Raw genomic sequence first — 13529 nt, 5'->3', positions numbered from 1 at the left:
TTCCTACCGAAGCAGTAGAATAAAGCACGGCAGTCCAAATCCCAACGCATAACGCGCTTGTGTGAGTATCAGGGTATCGAAAGTGTAGAATCGAATGAGATAAAAATAGAACAGAGAAAACCATCATCAAAGTCGTGTAAATGAGACGATTTTCCGCTTTAGAAGAACAGAAGAAACGGTGAGAATGGAATCAAAACCCTCTAGTCATGCTAAAGACCAATAACGGGAACGATAGAGGAACAGAAAGGGCCACATTATAAAGTATATCGCATACGTCGCGTTGCTTCAACAGCGACAATGGCACTCAATGCACCGATGAATAAACAGATGGAAATAGCGTTCGGGGTGCTCTTATCCAGATTCATCCATTGAGAGTCCTGAGCCGAGTCGTCGCGTTTCGTGCTGCCGGGCTCGAGGACACTGAAGACGATCCAGCTGATGAAGGTACCGAGGAACTGCGGGAGGGTAGTGTAGACGTTCAGTACGCCTAGGTAGATGCCGGCGAGTTCGCCGGTGGATGGGATGTTGGAGACGCCGTCTTCGATGTCGCTGTCGCTGTCTGGGTCGTGGTGGTTGAGGCGGAGAACGTCCATTTCTGTGTCGTTGGTTCGGTCACTGTAGGTGGAAGGGCCGCCGGAGAGGAGGCTGGAGGAGGTGATCATTGTTACGCCGGAGGAGCGGGATGATTGGGAGGGGTTCATGGCGAGTTTGTTGATTTCTATGCCCATGAAGGTGAAAGGGGCCCAGCAGGTGACGGCCCAGGGGATGCCACAGAGGGCGACGAGGAAGGTTGCGACAGCGCGGGAGCGGGCGAAAGGTGCGAAGATCATGGTCGCGGCGAACATGACGTGGGAGATCAGCCAGGTTGTTTGGAGATCGGGACGGATGCCCATTACTTTCTTGAGCAGTGAGGCGAGGCCGGGGGGTGGGCGTGGCGTGAATCTGGGTCGTTTGCTGTCTGGCGGTTGGACGCAGAACGGTAGGAGAACGGAGCCGATGAAGGTCATGGAGGAAAAGACGACAAGCGATAAACTGCCCACCCGACCGACTTCTCCAAGCATATCGGCTGGCTGTGTTGCGTCCTTAGGGACCTCGTATCGAAAGTATGTTTCGCCGACCCAGGTGGTGCTGTAAAAGAGGAAGGGGAACCAGCCTGTGGGTTATTCGATTAGTACATCCCTACTTGGAATCTGGCGTCGGAGAGAATATGGCACCGTACCAATCCACGCCCAGAATTGCGCCCAGCAGATGGCCTGAATGCGCGGTGGTAGATCCATGGTGGTCTTGACGAGTTGAGAAATCACCTGTAGCGTCCCAGCCTTGTCATCAGAGTCTCTGTTGGTATGTGTCAGTATATGGCATGGTGTAAAGATTCCGATTTGGATAATTCCTTACCTCGCGGTGACCAGAACCCGCTCCTTGACTGCGTAAGAGGTAACGAAGACAGCGCCAACCAATGACATTGCTGCAATGACCGTCATCTGTTTGAATTGTGTGTCGCCGATTATGGCGCCAAATATGCTGACTGTATCAATGGATCCGATGACATATCCAATGAGCTGGCCAATGGCAGTCATCCGAGTCGCTATATACTCTTAGCTGCTATACTTTGTGGTCAGGGGCAGAAGTGGCATACCCCATGCTGATCCGGTTTGCTGCAATGGAATAGGCAATGTGTCGACAATCAAGCTGCGACAACACGCTTGGACTGCTTTTGAGTTAGATTGGGAATAAAGAAAGATCATAGCGGTGCAGACTGACCAACGTTGATAGCGAAGTCCACAGCGTAGATACTTAGAACTGCAAGCGCGATGGTGACGTTTCTGGCCTGAAGCAAAAGACGATCTCAGTAAGCTCCTGGGTATGAAAAGACGTAAAGGCAATTCGCATGCTACCAAGTACCTTTTCCGCATCCTTTACGAACATATTAACGATCTCAGTAGTCCAACCAAGAACAAGCAGGCACGTTGCGACGACGAACGAGCCGACGATCATGAAGGGCCTGCGTCGGCCCCATTTGGATCGAGATCGGTCAGCAATGACACCAATGAGGGGCTGGATAATCAAGCCAGAAAGAGGGCCGGCGATCCAGACAAGCGAGGTCTTGGATTTGGTGAGGCCCAGTTGGAGCAGGTATGGGGTGCAATCTACATTGCAAGTCAGAAACATTGAGCAAGTGGACAAGAGCCAGCAACGCGCATACAGGTCATTTCAATGCCCCAGGTGAATCTGTCGACAAGAAGCAAGTCAGCCTAATTATGCGCGTACGTAACGATTGCCGTCTTTCGACTGAGAGCAGCTGAAAACATTGTCAAAGAAATGAAAATGAGGGGAAAATACGTACTGTAACCCCAACAAACTAAAGGTCAACAGCACCATGCGCACCCACTCCCTTCGTCCCTTGATAGAGGGTGTGCCCACCCATCTTGCAGCTTGTGGCATTCTCAGAGTTTGAATGCCCGCATGCACTTGGCCCTTTTCACAATTCTTGTATGCTTTCCATGAACCGCGGGGGTTCGCCTCGAATTTGCGCCTGCGATCAGGCCAAAACACGTGCAGGTATAGCTAATCGATCCTCTGTTGGCGTAGATTCGATGCTGGGACGGTACGGAAGCTAAATTGTGAGTTCCGACGCAGGAAGACGAGGTAAATGCGTGATGGGTCGTAGGCAGTCGTCGCACGGTTCGTTGGGGATAAAAATAGCTGCGAGGATGGAACAGGGTCCGCGGTCCGCAAAAGGTCCGATGTCGTTTAGGAAAAGAGCGATATTGGGGCACACGTAGGTTTACGTGTCCGGGGAGAGTGATAAATAACGTTCGAAGCGAAGCAGAGGAGAATGAAGACTGACAAGAAGAAGGGATGGGAAGAAAAGAGGAGGGATGGGCAGACAGACGACAGGCGAGGCCGGGCTGAGCCCACCAAAAGCGTACGCATGCGGGCCCCCGGCCCGTCAGGTACCTCGTCTTATCGGCACCGGCCACGCTGAGACCCACCACCGCGACGGTACTTGTTTATTAATAGCGGGTGGTGTGAACGACCTAAAGCAAGGTCGGGGGATTAAAACAAATCTGAAACTGGGGAAGTATATTGGTTAGATTGTCTTTTCCCAACCTAATTCTACCTTACGAGACCAAAGACACTAAGGCTCAAGGCAAGGGTATCTCCAATAATACAGGTACCGTCTGGCTACGGTCACGCGACTACTTCCAGCTTCCGGTGAAGACAGCGGCGGTCCCAACCGACCGGGGGTGGTTCGTTACGTTCTCTGCATTCGTTTCTAAAAAGGGGTTGCGAATAGATAACTCCAGTTATTGCCCAGCCGACCGATAAATAGTCCCGAGTGCTTCATTTCTGTCATATCATCCCAGATGCCCCGTCATACCATGATTCTCGACCGAAAATCAATCGCATTAACATCTTTTTTTTAGCCTTTTTTGGCAATAATTTTTTTTTCATCCTCATCCGTCATAACCTGCCGACCGCCCTTATTTACAGACGGTTGGGGGTGGAAGTCAAGGGCCACTGGTAGCCAGCAGCATCGCTGAACTTGTAGCCGAAGGACGCGGTGAAGTCATCAAGGACGGCGGGTCCGCGGGAGCCTGCGCGTTGGTCAGTATGTAAGCGATTTAGACAAATTGCAAGAAGTGCACGTACCGTAGGGGTATTCCATGGGGATGATCTCCTTGTTGTCATCCAGGTAGTGCAGGAGAGGGGTGAAGATCCTCCAGCTGGCATCCAGCTCATCGTCACGGACGAAGTTGGAGTGGTCGCCCTTCAGAGCATCCAGGATCAGAGACTCGTAGGCTTCGGGGATCTTGAGGTCGGAGAAGCGGCGGCGGTAGGTGAGGTCGAGCTCAGTCACAACCGTCTGCATGGACAGGCCAGGCAGCTTGGAGTTCATCTTGATGTACACGGACTCGTTGGGCTGGACGCGGATAACGAGCTCGTTGCGAGGGATGTCCTTGAAAATTCCGGAGGTAACGTCACGGAACTGGATACGGATCTCGGTCTTCTGCTCGTTCAAGGCTGCGAATTATTAGTATACCAATCGGTGCTATGATCGCTTGGAAAGAGGTACATACCCTTGCCAGCCTTCATGATGAAAGGAACACCGTCCCACCTCTCGTTCTTGATGTAGGCGACCATAGCGCAGAAGGTGGGGCAGCGGGAATCCTGGGGAACGGTCTCGTCCTCCTTGTAGGCGGGCTTGCTGCCATCCAGAGACTTTCCGTACTGGCCAATAATGACGTTCTTGGGCTCAATGGCGTCCATCGCACGGAGGACACGAACCTGGTTAAGTGTCAGTAACCCAGCACAACCAATAGTCAAGCGCACACTGTACCTTCTCGTCACGGATGTCCTCGGCGGAGAAGGAAATGGGGCGCTCCATAGCGAGCAGCGTCAACACCTGGAGAAGGTCTAGGAGAGATTTTTATCAGCATCATGTCGGAGATGTCGAGCGTGACTTTGAACGTACGGTTCTGCATGACATCACGGATGATGCCGAATTCATCGAAGTAACCACCACGTCCCTCAGTGCCGAAGGGCTCCTTGAATGTGATCTAATGATAGAAGCGACAATTTAGCAAGTAAATCAATAGGCCAATTGGATAGCGCAAGGTCGTACCTGAACGTTATCGATGTGGTGACGGTTCCAGGTGGCGTTGAAGAATTCGTTTCCGAAGCGCATGATAAGGATGTTCTTGACCATCTCCTTACCCAGGTAGTGGTCGATACGGAAGATCTCCTCTTCCTTCCAGTTAGGCTCCAGGGCTTTTTGGAGATCGCGCGAGCTCTGAAGGTCCTTGCCGAAAGGCTTCTCTACCTGTGAAATAGGAAAACAAGCGAGTAAGAATAATGACCAATGGCAGGGTGATACCAGCCCAGGATTGACTCACGATGATACGGGCAACGCCGTTCTTGGGGTAGCAGTTGCGCTTAAGTTGGTCGGAAACGGTGGTGAAAACGCTGGGGGGGAGGGCCATGTAGTAGATTCTGTTCTGCTCCTTCTGGCCCTTCTCAATCTCCTCGAGGTGCTTGTTGAGGTTGATGAACGAGTCATCCTTGTCATATTGACCGGAAATGTAGGTGCAGAACTGGCAGAAGCTGTCCAGCTGCTCTTCGATTTCCTTGGTAGGGGTCTTGATGTATGAGCGCACACGCCTCAGGTACTCCTCATGGTCCATGTTTGTCCGGGCATATCCGACGATCTTGATTCCCTTGGGGAGGAACTTGTTGCGATACTGGAAGCGCAAATCAGCAACCATACTGGTGAGTCAAACTGCAATTGGATCTGGGAGAGGACATACAAGGCCGAAAAGGGCCGGGAACTGTAAAAGGTTAGCTTTCTGTCAGGTCAACATGAATCAGGGGGTCGTCACTGACGGTCTTCTTCTTTGCAAGATCTCCGGAGGCACCCAGTACTATGATGACAGTGTCATCTTTGAGCTCCATGGTGCTACGTAAAACATCCATGTTAGCTAGGCTATAGCTTGACGAATATAATGTCACAGGGATCGGGTGTAGATCGATGATGCAGGTCGGTGCCCGCAGTCCGCTACAGCATGCAGGAGGGGCAGTGAGGGTTGGTGGTGAGTCAGAAGGATAGTCCTTTCGTTAAGCCCGAAGGAGTAATCCTGGTGACGAATTGAAGAATAATGGAAAGCGGGAAGCCTGCCAGTGAATGTTTGGGCGACGGGGCTTGTTATGGAGAGTCGTGGGTGGTGAATCCTCACGTCTGGGCGGCGGGCAGGAGGGACGGGAGTGGGAGGAGGGGTGTGATGTCAGAGAGGGAGACCGCAAAACTCACCCAGCATTCTGGCGTTCCTCAGTGCGTGCTATTGTGCTGGCCATGTTTTACTGATGTGTGAACAACCACGAGATGGGAAGGAAAGGTGAGAGATTCGGTGGAGGAGGGAAGAGGAGGAAATAAAGAGGATACAGGGAGACAGCAAGGACAGAGAGGTTTGTTGGAAAAATCCCAACAGTTCCGGCGGAGCAAGTACTTTTTAAGACCGGAGGGCCTCTCGTCGAGGAGAGGAGCTGCTGGCTGCAGGGTGGGCAAAAGTGAGTGAGCCCGGGTGGGGCAGCTTTGTTACTACTTTGTTACTGGGAAGCCCGGCTTGGGTTCTTCCACTACGTCGATTGCTGCCGCGGGACCCCGTGAGGAGTGAGTAGTAGTTGTTATCCAATTCTATTATTCGGGGTTATTTTACATCACTCAAGACACACTGCCTGCTAGTTTACCTCAACTTATCCAGTATTTCCCTGGTATGATTACTCCGGGAAATGCTTCCTTTTTCATCCCTAGCATTCATCCCCTAAATTGTCAGGTCCTCCGTTCCCACTCATACTGTAGTACTCCTTCTCTCTTTCGGAGCCCGTTGTGGCAACCCATCTCTTATATCATCGCTAGGTAACGCGATGAGTCTTACTCTACTATCTACCACTTGAGACAATCTAGATATCTCTAAATCAGTGCTTACGATGAAGCATCCTCCACTCGACTTACTCTATCTGTCTTTCAGAAGCATGATCGTTTGAACTAACAGCCCTTTCTTTTCTAGACGGACTGATTTATCCGAGCCAGGTCCGCTGTAAATCTCCTCCCAGCTCCACTGAGAACCACACATGGAACGGATGATGCCCATCTTAAGGTACACCTTACTGTTGCATGCGGAACCCCCCGCGTCAACTTATCCCAGTAATATTAACCCTCCGACCCTGATCTGACAGTTTTATCCTCTGGAATTAAAACAAAGGAAAGCCGCAAATGCAGAGGTGCCGAGTTTCTTGCGGTCTGACGCTGTACTACATTGGTTATATGCGCGGGGCACGCGCACCTCGAGTTTACTGGCAATTGTGGAGCAGCCCCCAGCCCATTCATGCAGGTAGGTCAGCTCAGGACCTGGCTTCTTTGTGATAACGATAGTTCCATGCATTCCGGTCATAGCACCCTTTCTATTAGAATTTAGATCACCGTCCAAAGTTGGCTCCGTAAGTAATGCAGTGTCAATCTACTTAGCACCTATCCACTTTTAGCTACAGTAGGTGAAGCAGAGCACCGTTGCGCCCATTTTCAGGGTGACCCAGAACAAGATCTCATAATGGAGCGATTTCGGACTATTCCAAAGGATGAATAGCAGCGATCGCGCCAGAACAATCACACCAGTCTAGTGGAAGACTCCTGAATGCGCGTCTCCGGTGACCAGCTTCGTGGGGTTGGATCGGCCAATTTGTCATCTGGAAAGGACGATACGGATTCTATTTTCCCGTGGCATAAGCGCAGCGACCATGTATCAAACCGAACTTTCGGCCCAGTCAAGTCCGGAGTTAACGGGTGCGATCCCGAAACGGGGGGGGCTGGAGTATCTACGGAGTATTGTTCTCAGCCTGCACTGCCTATTGTTGCTTATTCCCACGACACCAGAGCCCTCGTATCGATGGCACTTTTACTGTCGTCACCAATTTCCCCAGTACCGCTCCATCAAAATTTACCCCCTCTTTCGTGAAAGAACTGAGGCATTGATGGTATTGCGTGCTTCTATGGGGGTCCCCCTCAGGAGAGAAACATCATGTCAGGTTCGCTGCCGACTTCCTGGTGGGGCTGGAGGGGACGCTTGATTTCCAAATATGTATCCCGGTCTGATCGCTTCTGGAGGAGTCATCCTCCCCCGTTATATACATCCGGTCATACACCCGTACAACTCTGCTGCACTACCCTGTAAGAGGTAGTTTAAGCGCCATGCTGTCATGCAGCTACTTCACGCTTACTCGAAGGTCACAAGATAAACTCCTTGTCCATTAATCCGGGAGCTCCTGCAACAATCCGCCACTCCGGCGATAGGAAGCCAATCCCTTATCAAGATCAAGGGTGATGGGGCAGTTGCCGTCATGGGTGGAAAGAAATCCGCAAGCTGTTTTGTCAGCTTGGGGCGCTCTAGCCAAAAGCTCTCTCCGCCGCTGCAGAGGGGACCGGCGGGTAGCCAGGAGTCTTCGGACTACAGTAGCCCGGACGGCAAAATTGGCCAGGTGGGGTGGGTTGGATGGAGGAGCCCCAAAGGTCTCAATCGATGATGATCTATCTCGGATTTCTGGAGAAGCTATTAATCCGGTGCAGACCCCAAGACGGTTTAGTGTCCCGTAGGCGGTCTGCAACTCTTCCCCATCACGGGACTTCGGCTTGCCCTGGGGTGGTCCGGCTCGCTAAGCGTCCCGTTTGGGGTTAGGGCGAGCCGCACCGAACACACCTCGCAATTTGTGAGCCTTGTGCGTTGTCCCGTTACCCTATCGAAGCGACGACAACCACGACAACCCGGACGACTTTTGCGGGTCATACCTCCCTTCCTTCGACTTGTTTGCGTTGCCCGCTGCTGCTCAGAGAAACGCCGTCAGAATGCCTTCGGAACAAGGTCACAGACGTGAGTGCCATCATTTTCCGGATATCAGACATGTGTGCGCGATGGTTGGAATATGGGGATGCCGGAGGATAGATGGGAATTTGCGGGCGCAACCTGGGCGAAGTGCTGAATGAAATGCTAACTCGAGATTTTTGCGAAATATAGTCTATGTCAAGTAAGTTTACCACAAACCGTCCGCCGTCGAATCCGCGCACATTCCGGATATGAATATCAAAAATATCAAAATACATGTCGGGACATCAGAGATACGGGCCAAGCGAAGGAATGCAACGAGAACAGACCGGTTAATACGAATTCTTTCTACAGGGGTCGCCACGTGAGCTACCAGCGCTCCAAGCGTACCGTCAACCCCAACACCAGGTACTTGCGATCCGCACCGATATCGATATAGAGGAACAAGGGAATCTGACACATGGGTTATCTAGTCTGATCAAGATCGACGGTGTTGAGAGCACCGAGGCCGCAAAGTGAGTAGCGAACGGGTTCGGAATGGGAATATCAGAACACACAGCTAAGACGACATTCTTTTACAGCTTCTACCTGGGCAAGAAGGTTGCTTTCGTCTACCGGGCCAAGCGTGAGGTCCGGGGCTCCAACATCCGGGTCATCTGGGGCAAGGTTACCCGTCCCCACGGTATGTGATGCTCAGCTCCAATGCGCGATGATTACGATGGAATATTTCAATACTATCGGTGATTGTTGGAACCGAGAACGGCGGGAAACTAACGATATTTCCTCATGAACAGGTAACTCCGGTGTTGTCCGTGCTCAGTTCCGCCACAACCTCCCCCCCAAGACCTTCGGTGCTACCGTCCGTGTTATGCTGTACCCCTCCAACATCTAAATGACGCCCCTTTTGTTACGTTAGTTGGCAACTCCGGATTCTACGCGCAGACGGTCGGGCAAGGAGTCGACGGAATGAGCCGAATGTTGAGATGGAGTTGGCGGGTTGATAATGTTCGTGGGAGAGGCAGGGCCGGTCAGCCCTACGAATTAAAATAAAAGAACTCTTATCTTCTTTTTTTCAGCATGGTTATTGTCAGCCCTTTTTCCCCTAGGCAGCGGACGAGCTTGATATCCCTGGTTTTATTCTCATTAAACCGGCCAAGCATGCTGTGCCTTTGGGCCGACAACATGGCTCCCCGTGTATCTGATGCTCATAAACCACAATCCATACCATTTCAACATATCGGTACAATTGCTTCTTTTCCGAGGTAGTGCGTGCGAGGTGGATAGTTCAGTGGCCAATTTTTCTAAATTTGGCTTTCAAGCCGACAATCAGCGACATCTTACCCAAAGCGACAATTGCAACAACGAATCCAGTCCATTCCCAAGACTCGTTACATTAAACATATGGACACTATCGGCACTTGACTTCGACATTGTCTCTGCCAATATGATTCCGGCTAGTGCTAGCGCTGTAACAATCATGCTCGATATTTTGATTATCAAATAGCCAACGACCAACTACCATACGTAATAAGCATCAGATCTACGGAGTATGAATACCCACACCTGTCATTGTAGACCCCACTCAAGGTTGATAGAGATGGTGACTGCTATGGAGTGCTATGCGTCATTGTTTCAGTTACCACAAGAGTATATTGTATATCGGAATATATGTATGATATTAATATTCAATTATCACAGTAATACTCTGAGGACACTTCTCTATTTCGATGATAATTATATGCCTCTAGACCTCATGGAATGCTATACCATCTCCGGAAATATGGGTTACTATTCTAATATTTATCTTTCCGGCTTTAGATACAAGATGTTTGAAATTGGACTTTGGGCCTCAGGCAGTACTTGGGCAATAATCAGACCTCCATTGTATCATAAGAATATTTGACAAGCGACGCAATTTTCTCATCGGTGAATGTTCCAAACAGGACTTGTATATACTAGCAGATATTAATGATACAGAAAGTCAGCCTTGGGGTGGAATGTATTTTCATCACATGAGGATAGACTTACCAATGAGACATGTTACAGGTTACATAAATCCAGATAAATCAACCATTACTAGCCATGGATACACCTCTTCGTCCTCAGGAAATGAATGAGTTGCTCCACGTTCTTCAAGCGGCTGCGTTATATTTAACTAAGTAGATAGTACGACCAAATACTCCATGAGTTGCTGATAGACAATTCCCATTGTTGTTAAAGGTAGTACTTACTTTTCGATGGTATGGTAGAGGGTGTAGTACTGTTATAATTGAATTGTACAGTATAGATTCACTGTTTCAGTATTCATCATTTGCTACATTAGCGTTTTTATGAATTCATTTTCAACTTCTAGACAGCATTGATTTTGTGGATGAAACGGATACCACTATAGTGATGATATATATACTACAACAAATGGGCAGCTTGAAAAGTGAACGAATGCGACATGATGTAGAACGAAAATTCTTGCAAGGGCAAAAGTTTATTGACAACTGTTTGTATGTATAGTAGATTGAATAATGCAAGTGCAAATTTCTAGTTGTTTGGTGTTACTGATTAATGTGAACATGGCGTAGATTGGGATTGAATTCTGGCGTAGGATATCTGCAGGTATCCAGGTAAAGTCAATACTTACCATGTATTACAAAGGCAGAGATAATAGAAGTAACTGTGCCAATTAGCAGATGGAAAAGGCCCTTAGAAAGCCTGTAGTTGCGAGTGAAGATTGCGTTATAGTTGAATAGCAGGCCAAGACTCGTGCTGGATTAAATGGTTTTTGGCATTTCTGCATTTAGAAAGTATATGGCTTGGCTGATCTCGAAAGAGTCTAGCCTAGAACTGCACTCAGACTGGGGCATGTCACAAAGTGCATTATTTGGAGTCAAAAGTAATGGTGAAACAGCGATCTCATGCTAATTGATCAGATAACGCTAATCTGGCTGGGATGGCTGACATCCATGCAAGTACTTGAACAATCTCTCTCAATGAGGTCCACTGTAGATTCTTAGCATGTCAGGCATGTCGATAGCATTCTCATGTCAGAGTTTGATGTCTGTGATTGGTCTGATCAAACCATTGAAGTTATTTTGACTCGTGCGGGAATGCACCCACCCTACGATAGTATATATTGAAATTCTGTCACCTCGACATCTCAACAAATGGACGCCACAGTACGCCTCTGGGTCCATGTATATGATATCAAATGCTTAGCACTAAAAGACGTGAGCTATTCCCGCAGTTCGATGAGTAAGGCTGAAGGAGGGGAGTTCTGGAAGGGCGAATTCCTTGCATGGAGTTTCTGTCACGATCCCGAATTAACAGTAATTAAAGTAGGCGCCATCCCCGCCCCCAATGACCCACTTACAAGAACTGATGGGGATCGACAGATCGCCTCGGCCGGAATGATAAAATTCTTACATAGTATGGAGTAGACTGTAGGTTACTAAGAGGTTGGCTTACAGGTTGCTTGCACTTGCGCGAGGTTGAGCCAAGATCCTCCTTTGTGTATTGTTCCTTGCTGGATGCACCTTACTTGATCGCAACGTGTGCGACTGTAAGTCGGTTAAATGATTCCAGAAACATCCAAGCGCGTATGCATTGATCTTCTTAATTTCGGGGATGCATAGGCTATTTTTAATTCCTGTAAGTCTGCAGGCCTAAGTATGAGCCTGCCAGGTGTGCAGAGCCAAGAGCGACTGCCAACCTGAAAAGGGCGGTTAGTTGTCTCAGTGCGAGAGAAAGTCTGGCGGGCTGAGTGGATGGGATTGGACTGGAAGGACCGCCGTAGTCAGACATGTAACGCCGCCGCTCACCAGAGTGGAGGGGCAATTGAGACAGGCAGACATATTCCAGGTTTCATTCTGCGGTGATGGTGGGCCAATTGGAAGGCCACGGATAGCAAAAGGTGTGTTTCCCTGGTGCAACTAGAGAGAATCTGGATAAAGATTTCAAGTCGGTGATATGCCACTGTCTCGGTAGGTGAGATCCAAAGTCGTATTCTCTCGTATCTGGCCGTACCGGCCAATCTTACCACTAACTAAACCATTTTGGTGTATCCCGAGTAAAAATAGGGAAACAACGGCCGGGATAATCCACCCGGAAGTTGAAAGATAGTCAAGATAGTAAAAAAAAGTATCAGAATTGCGGAGTGGCTTGCCTGGGCTGCCTGGCCCATTTTTGGGTATGGATGATGTCGACGGCAGCCGATCTGTGTGATGGGCTGAAGTCTGATTGATTTTCTTCCGATTGTGCAAGCAGGACGATCAGACGGGAAGAGATGGCTGGTGACATGGGATTTGCGACAGCACATCCTGGTCGACAAGTCATCGCAGTCATCGCACACACACAACTCCCATGCTTTTTCTTAGTACTGAAATATTTTTGCCTACTTTTTTTCTAATTTTTATTATTTTTTCTGTTCTGTTCTTCACTTATGTTTCCTTTTCCTTTTGGGTATGGTGCCTGAGACGGTGACAGATGGTCCATGGAAAGGAAGCCAACCAGAAAGGGTTCGCTGGGTGGCTGGGCCATCCGATAGTCAATGATTGGCCAGCAGGCAACGAGAAGAGGGGAAAGCTGCGTAACACTATCGGTATTTTTATGCACTTGGTCTTTTATTCTTTTTGTGTTCACCAGCCAAGATACGGTAACGAGGGTAATTCTATTTCCAGTCGAGCTGGTGCTGAATTTACTTTTCCCGCTGCTTTGAACTTGGTGGGGAATTATTGGGCATGACAGCAGAAGATGTTTTGTAGAAATGAATGTGTACTAGTATCTTGTCACTTGCTTCTTGTGCATGTGCCTGGTGGTGAAAGAGGAATTGACTTCCAGGAGAGAGAGAGACGGGAGGATGAAAGGTGAAAGAGAAAAAAAGGAAAGTTCCATGGGAAGAGGATCTCCGGACAGTGAACGGGCAAATATCAGGGAAAGTTTCCAGGCATCCGGTGATCGTCTAGATTCTTCTGGCCGAGTGGCTCTTGAGTATAACGCCATCGTCCAACCCGAGCTGATAGGACGAGTTGCAATTGCCCATCCATCGGTTCGAACAAGCGTTCCCCTCTTCATTGCGTGGCGCCTGTCGTCAATACCACCAGCCCGTACAAGTCAAAAGGCCTCAATGGCCCTCCCCGATTCCTTCTAGTACTGTTAGTTGTTGGT

At 49.4% G+C, this 13529-nt stretch overlaps 6 protein-coding genes across 6 annotated transcripts; 3 read left to right on the top strand and 3 right to left on the bottom strand.

Moving 5' to 3' along the window:
* Positions 1–254: 254 nt before the first annotated feature.
* Positions 255–2442, bottom strand: An02g12160 (uncharacterized protein; the record flags this gene model as incomplete). The annotated part of the gene is made up of 8 exons (XM_001400307.3): positions 255–1153; positions 1220–1335; positions 1396–1585; positions 1637–1708; positions 1762–1828; positions 1903–2147; positions 2204–2229; positions 2345–2442. 8 exons carry the CDS (start codon positions 2440–2442, stop codon positions 255–257), a joined length of 1713 nt encoding a protein of 570 aa, XP_001400344.1.
* Positions 2443–2657: 215 nt separating this feature from the next.
* On the top strand, positions 2658–3281 carry An02g12150 (uncharacterized protein; the record flags this gene model as incomplete). Its single annotated transcript, XM_059746668.1, has 3 exons — positions 2658–2779; positions 2858–3082; positions 3176–3281. 3 exons carry the CDS (start codon positions 2658–2660, stop codon positions 3279–3281), a joined length of 453 nt encoding a protein of 150 aa, XP_059600099.1.
* A 208-nt stretch (positions 3282–3489) lies between these two features.
* Positions 3490–5853, bottom strand: gsdA (glucose-6-phosphat 1-dehydrogenase gsdA-Aspergillus niger; the record flags this gene model as incomplete). Its single annotated transcript, XM_001400305.3, has 10 exons — positions 3490–3599; positions 3655–4026; positions 4083–4290; positions 4343–4419; positions 4478–4562; positions 4628–4825; positions 4899–5243; positions 5310–5330; positions 5386–5458; positions 5810–5853. The coding sequence occupies 10 exons, from the start codon at positions 5851–5853 to the stop codon at positions 3490–3492; spliced, it is 1533 nt and encodes a 510-aa protein (XP_001400342.1).
* Positions 5854–6737: 884 nt separating this feature from the next.
* Positions 6738–7525, bottom strand: An02g12130 (uncharacterized protein; the record flags this gene model as incomplete). The annotated part of the gene is made up of 3 exons (XM_059746667.1): positions 6738–7016; positions 7169–7371; positions 7498–7525. The coding sequence occupies 3 exons, from the start codon at positions 7523–7525 to the stop codon at positions 6738–6740; spliced, it is 510 nt and encodes a 169-aa protein (XP_059600098.1).
* Positions 7526–8395: 870 nt separating this feature from the next.
* An02g12120 (60S ribosomal protein eL33) lies at positions 8396–9264 on the top strand (the record flags this gene model as incomplete). Its single annotated transcript, XM_001400303.3, has 6 exons — positions 8396–8420; positions 8565–8574; positions 8727–8780; positions 8846–8887; positions 8954–9054; positions 9167–9264. 6 exons carry the CDS (start codon positions 8396–8398, stop codon positions 9262–9264), a joined length of 330 nt encoding a protein of 109 aa, XP_001400340.1.
* A 2266-nt stretch (positions 9265–11530) lies between these two features.
* An02g12110 (hypothetical protein) lies at positions 11531–13512 on the top strand (the record flags this gene model as incomplete). The annotated part of the gene is made up of 9 exons (XM_059746666.1): positions 11531–11692; positions 11854–11915; positions 12027–12087; positions 12149–12224; positions 12302–12350; positions 12630–12702; positions 12839–12880; positions 13008–13085; positions 13189–13512. 9 exons carry the CDS (start codon positions 11531–11533, stop codon positions 13510–13512), a joined length of 927 nt encoding a protein of 308 aa, XP_059600097.1.
* Positions 13513–13529: the final 17 nt, after the last annotated feature.

Source organism: Aspergillus niger (genome assembly GCF_000002855.4).
Source record: "Aspergillus niger supercontig An02".
NCBI classification, from domain to species: Eukaryota; Fungi; Ascomycota; class Eurotiomycetes; order Eurotiales; family Aspergillaceae; genus Aspergillus; species Aspergillus niger.
This window is presented reverse-complemented; position numbering and strand designations above follow the sequence as displayed.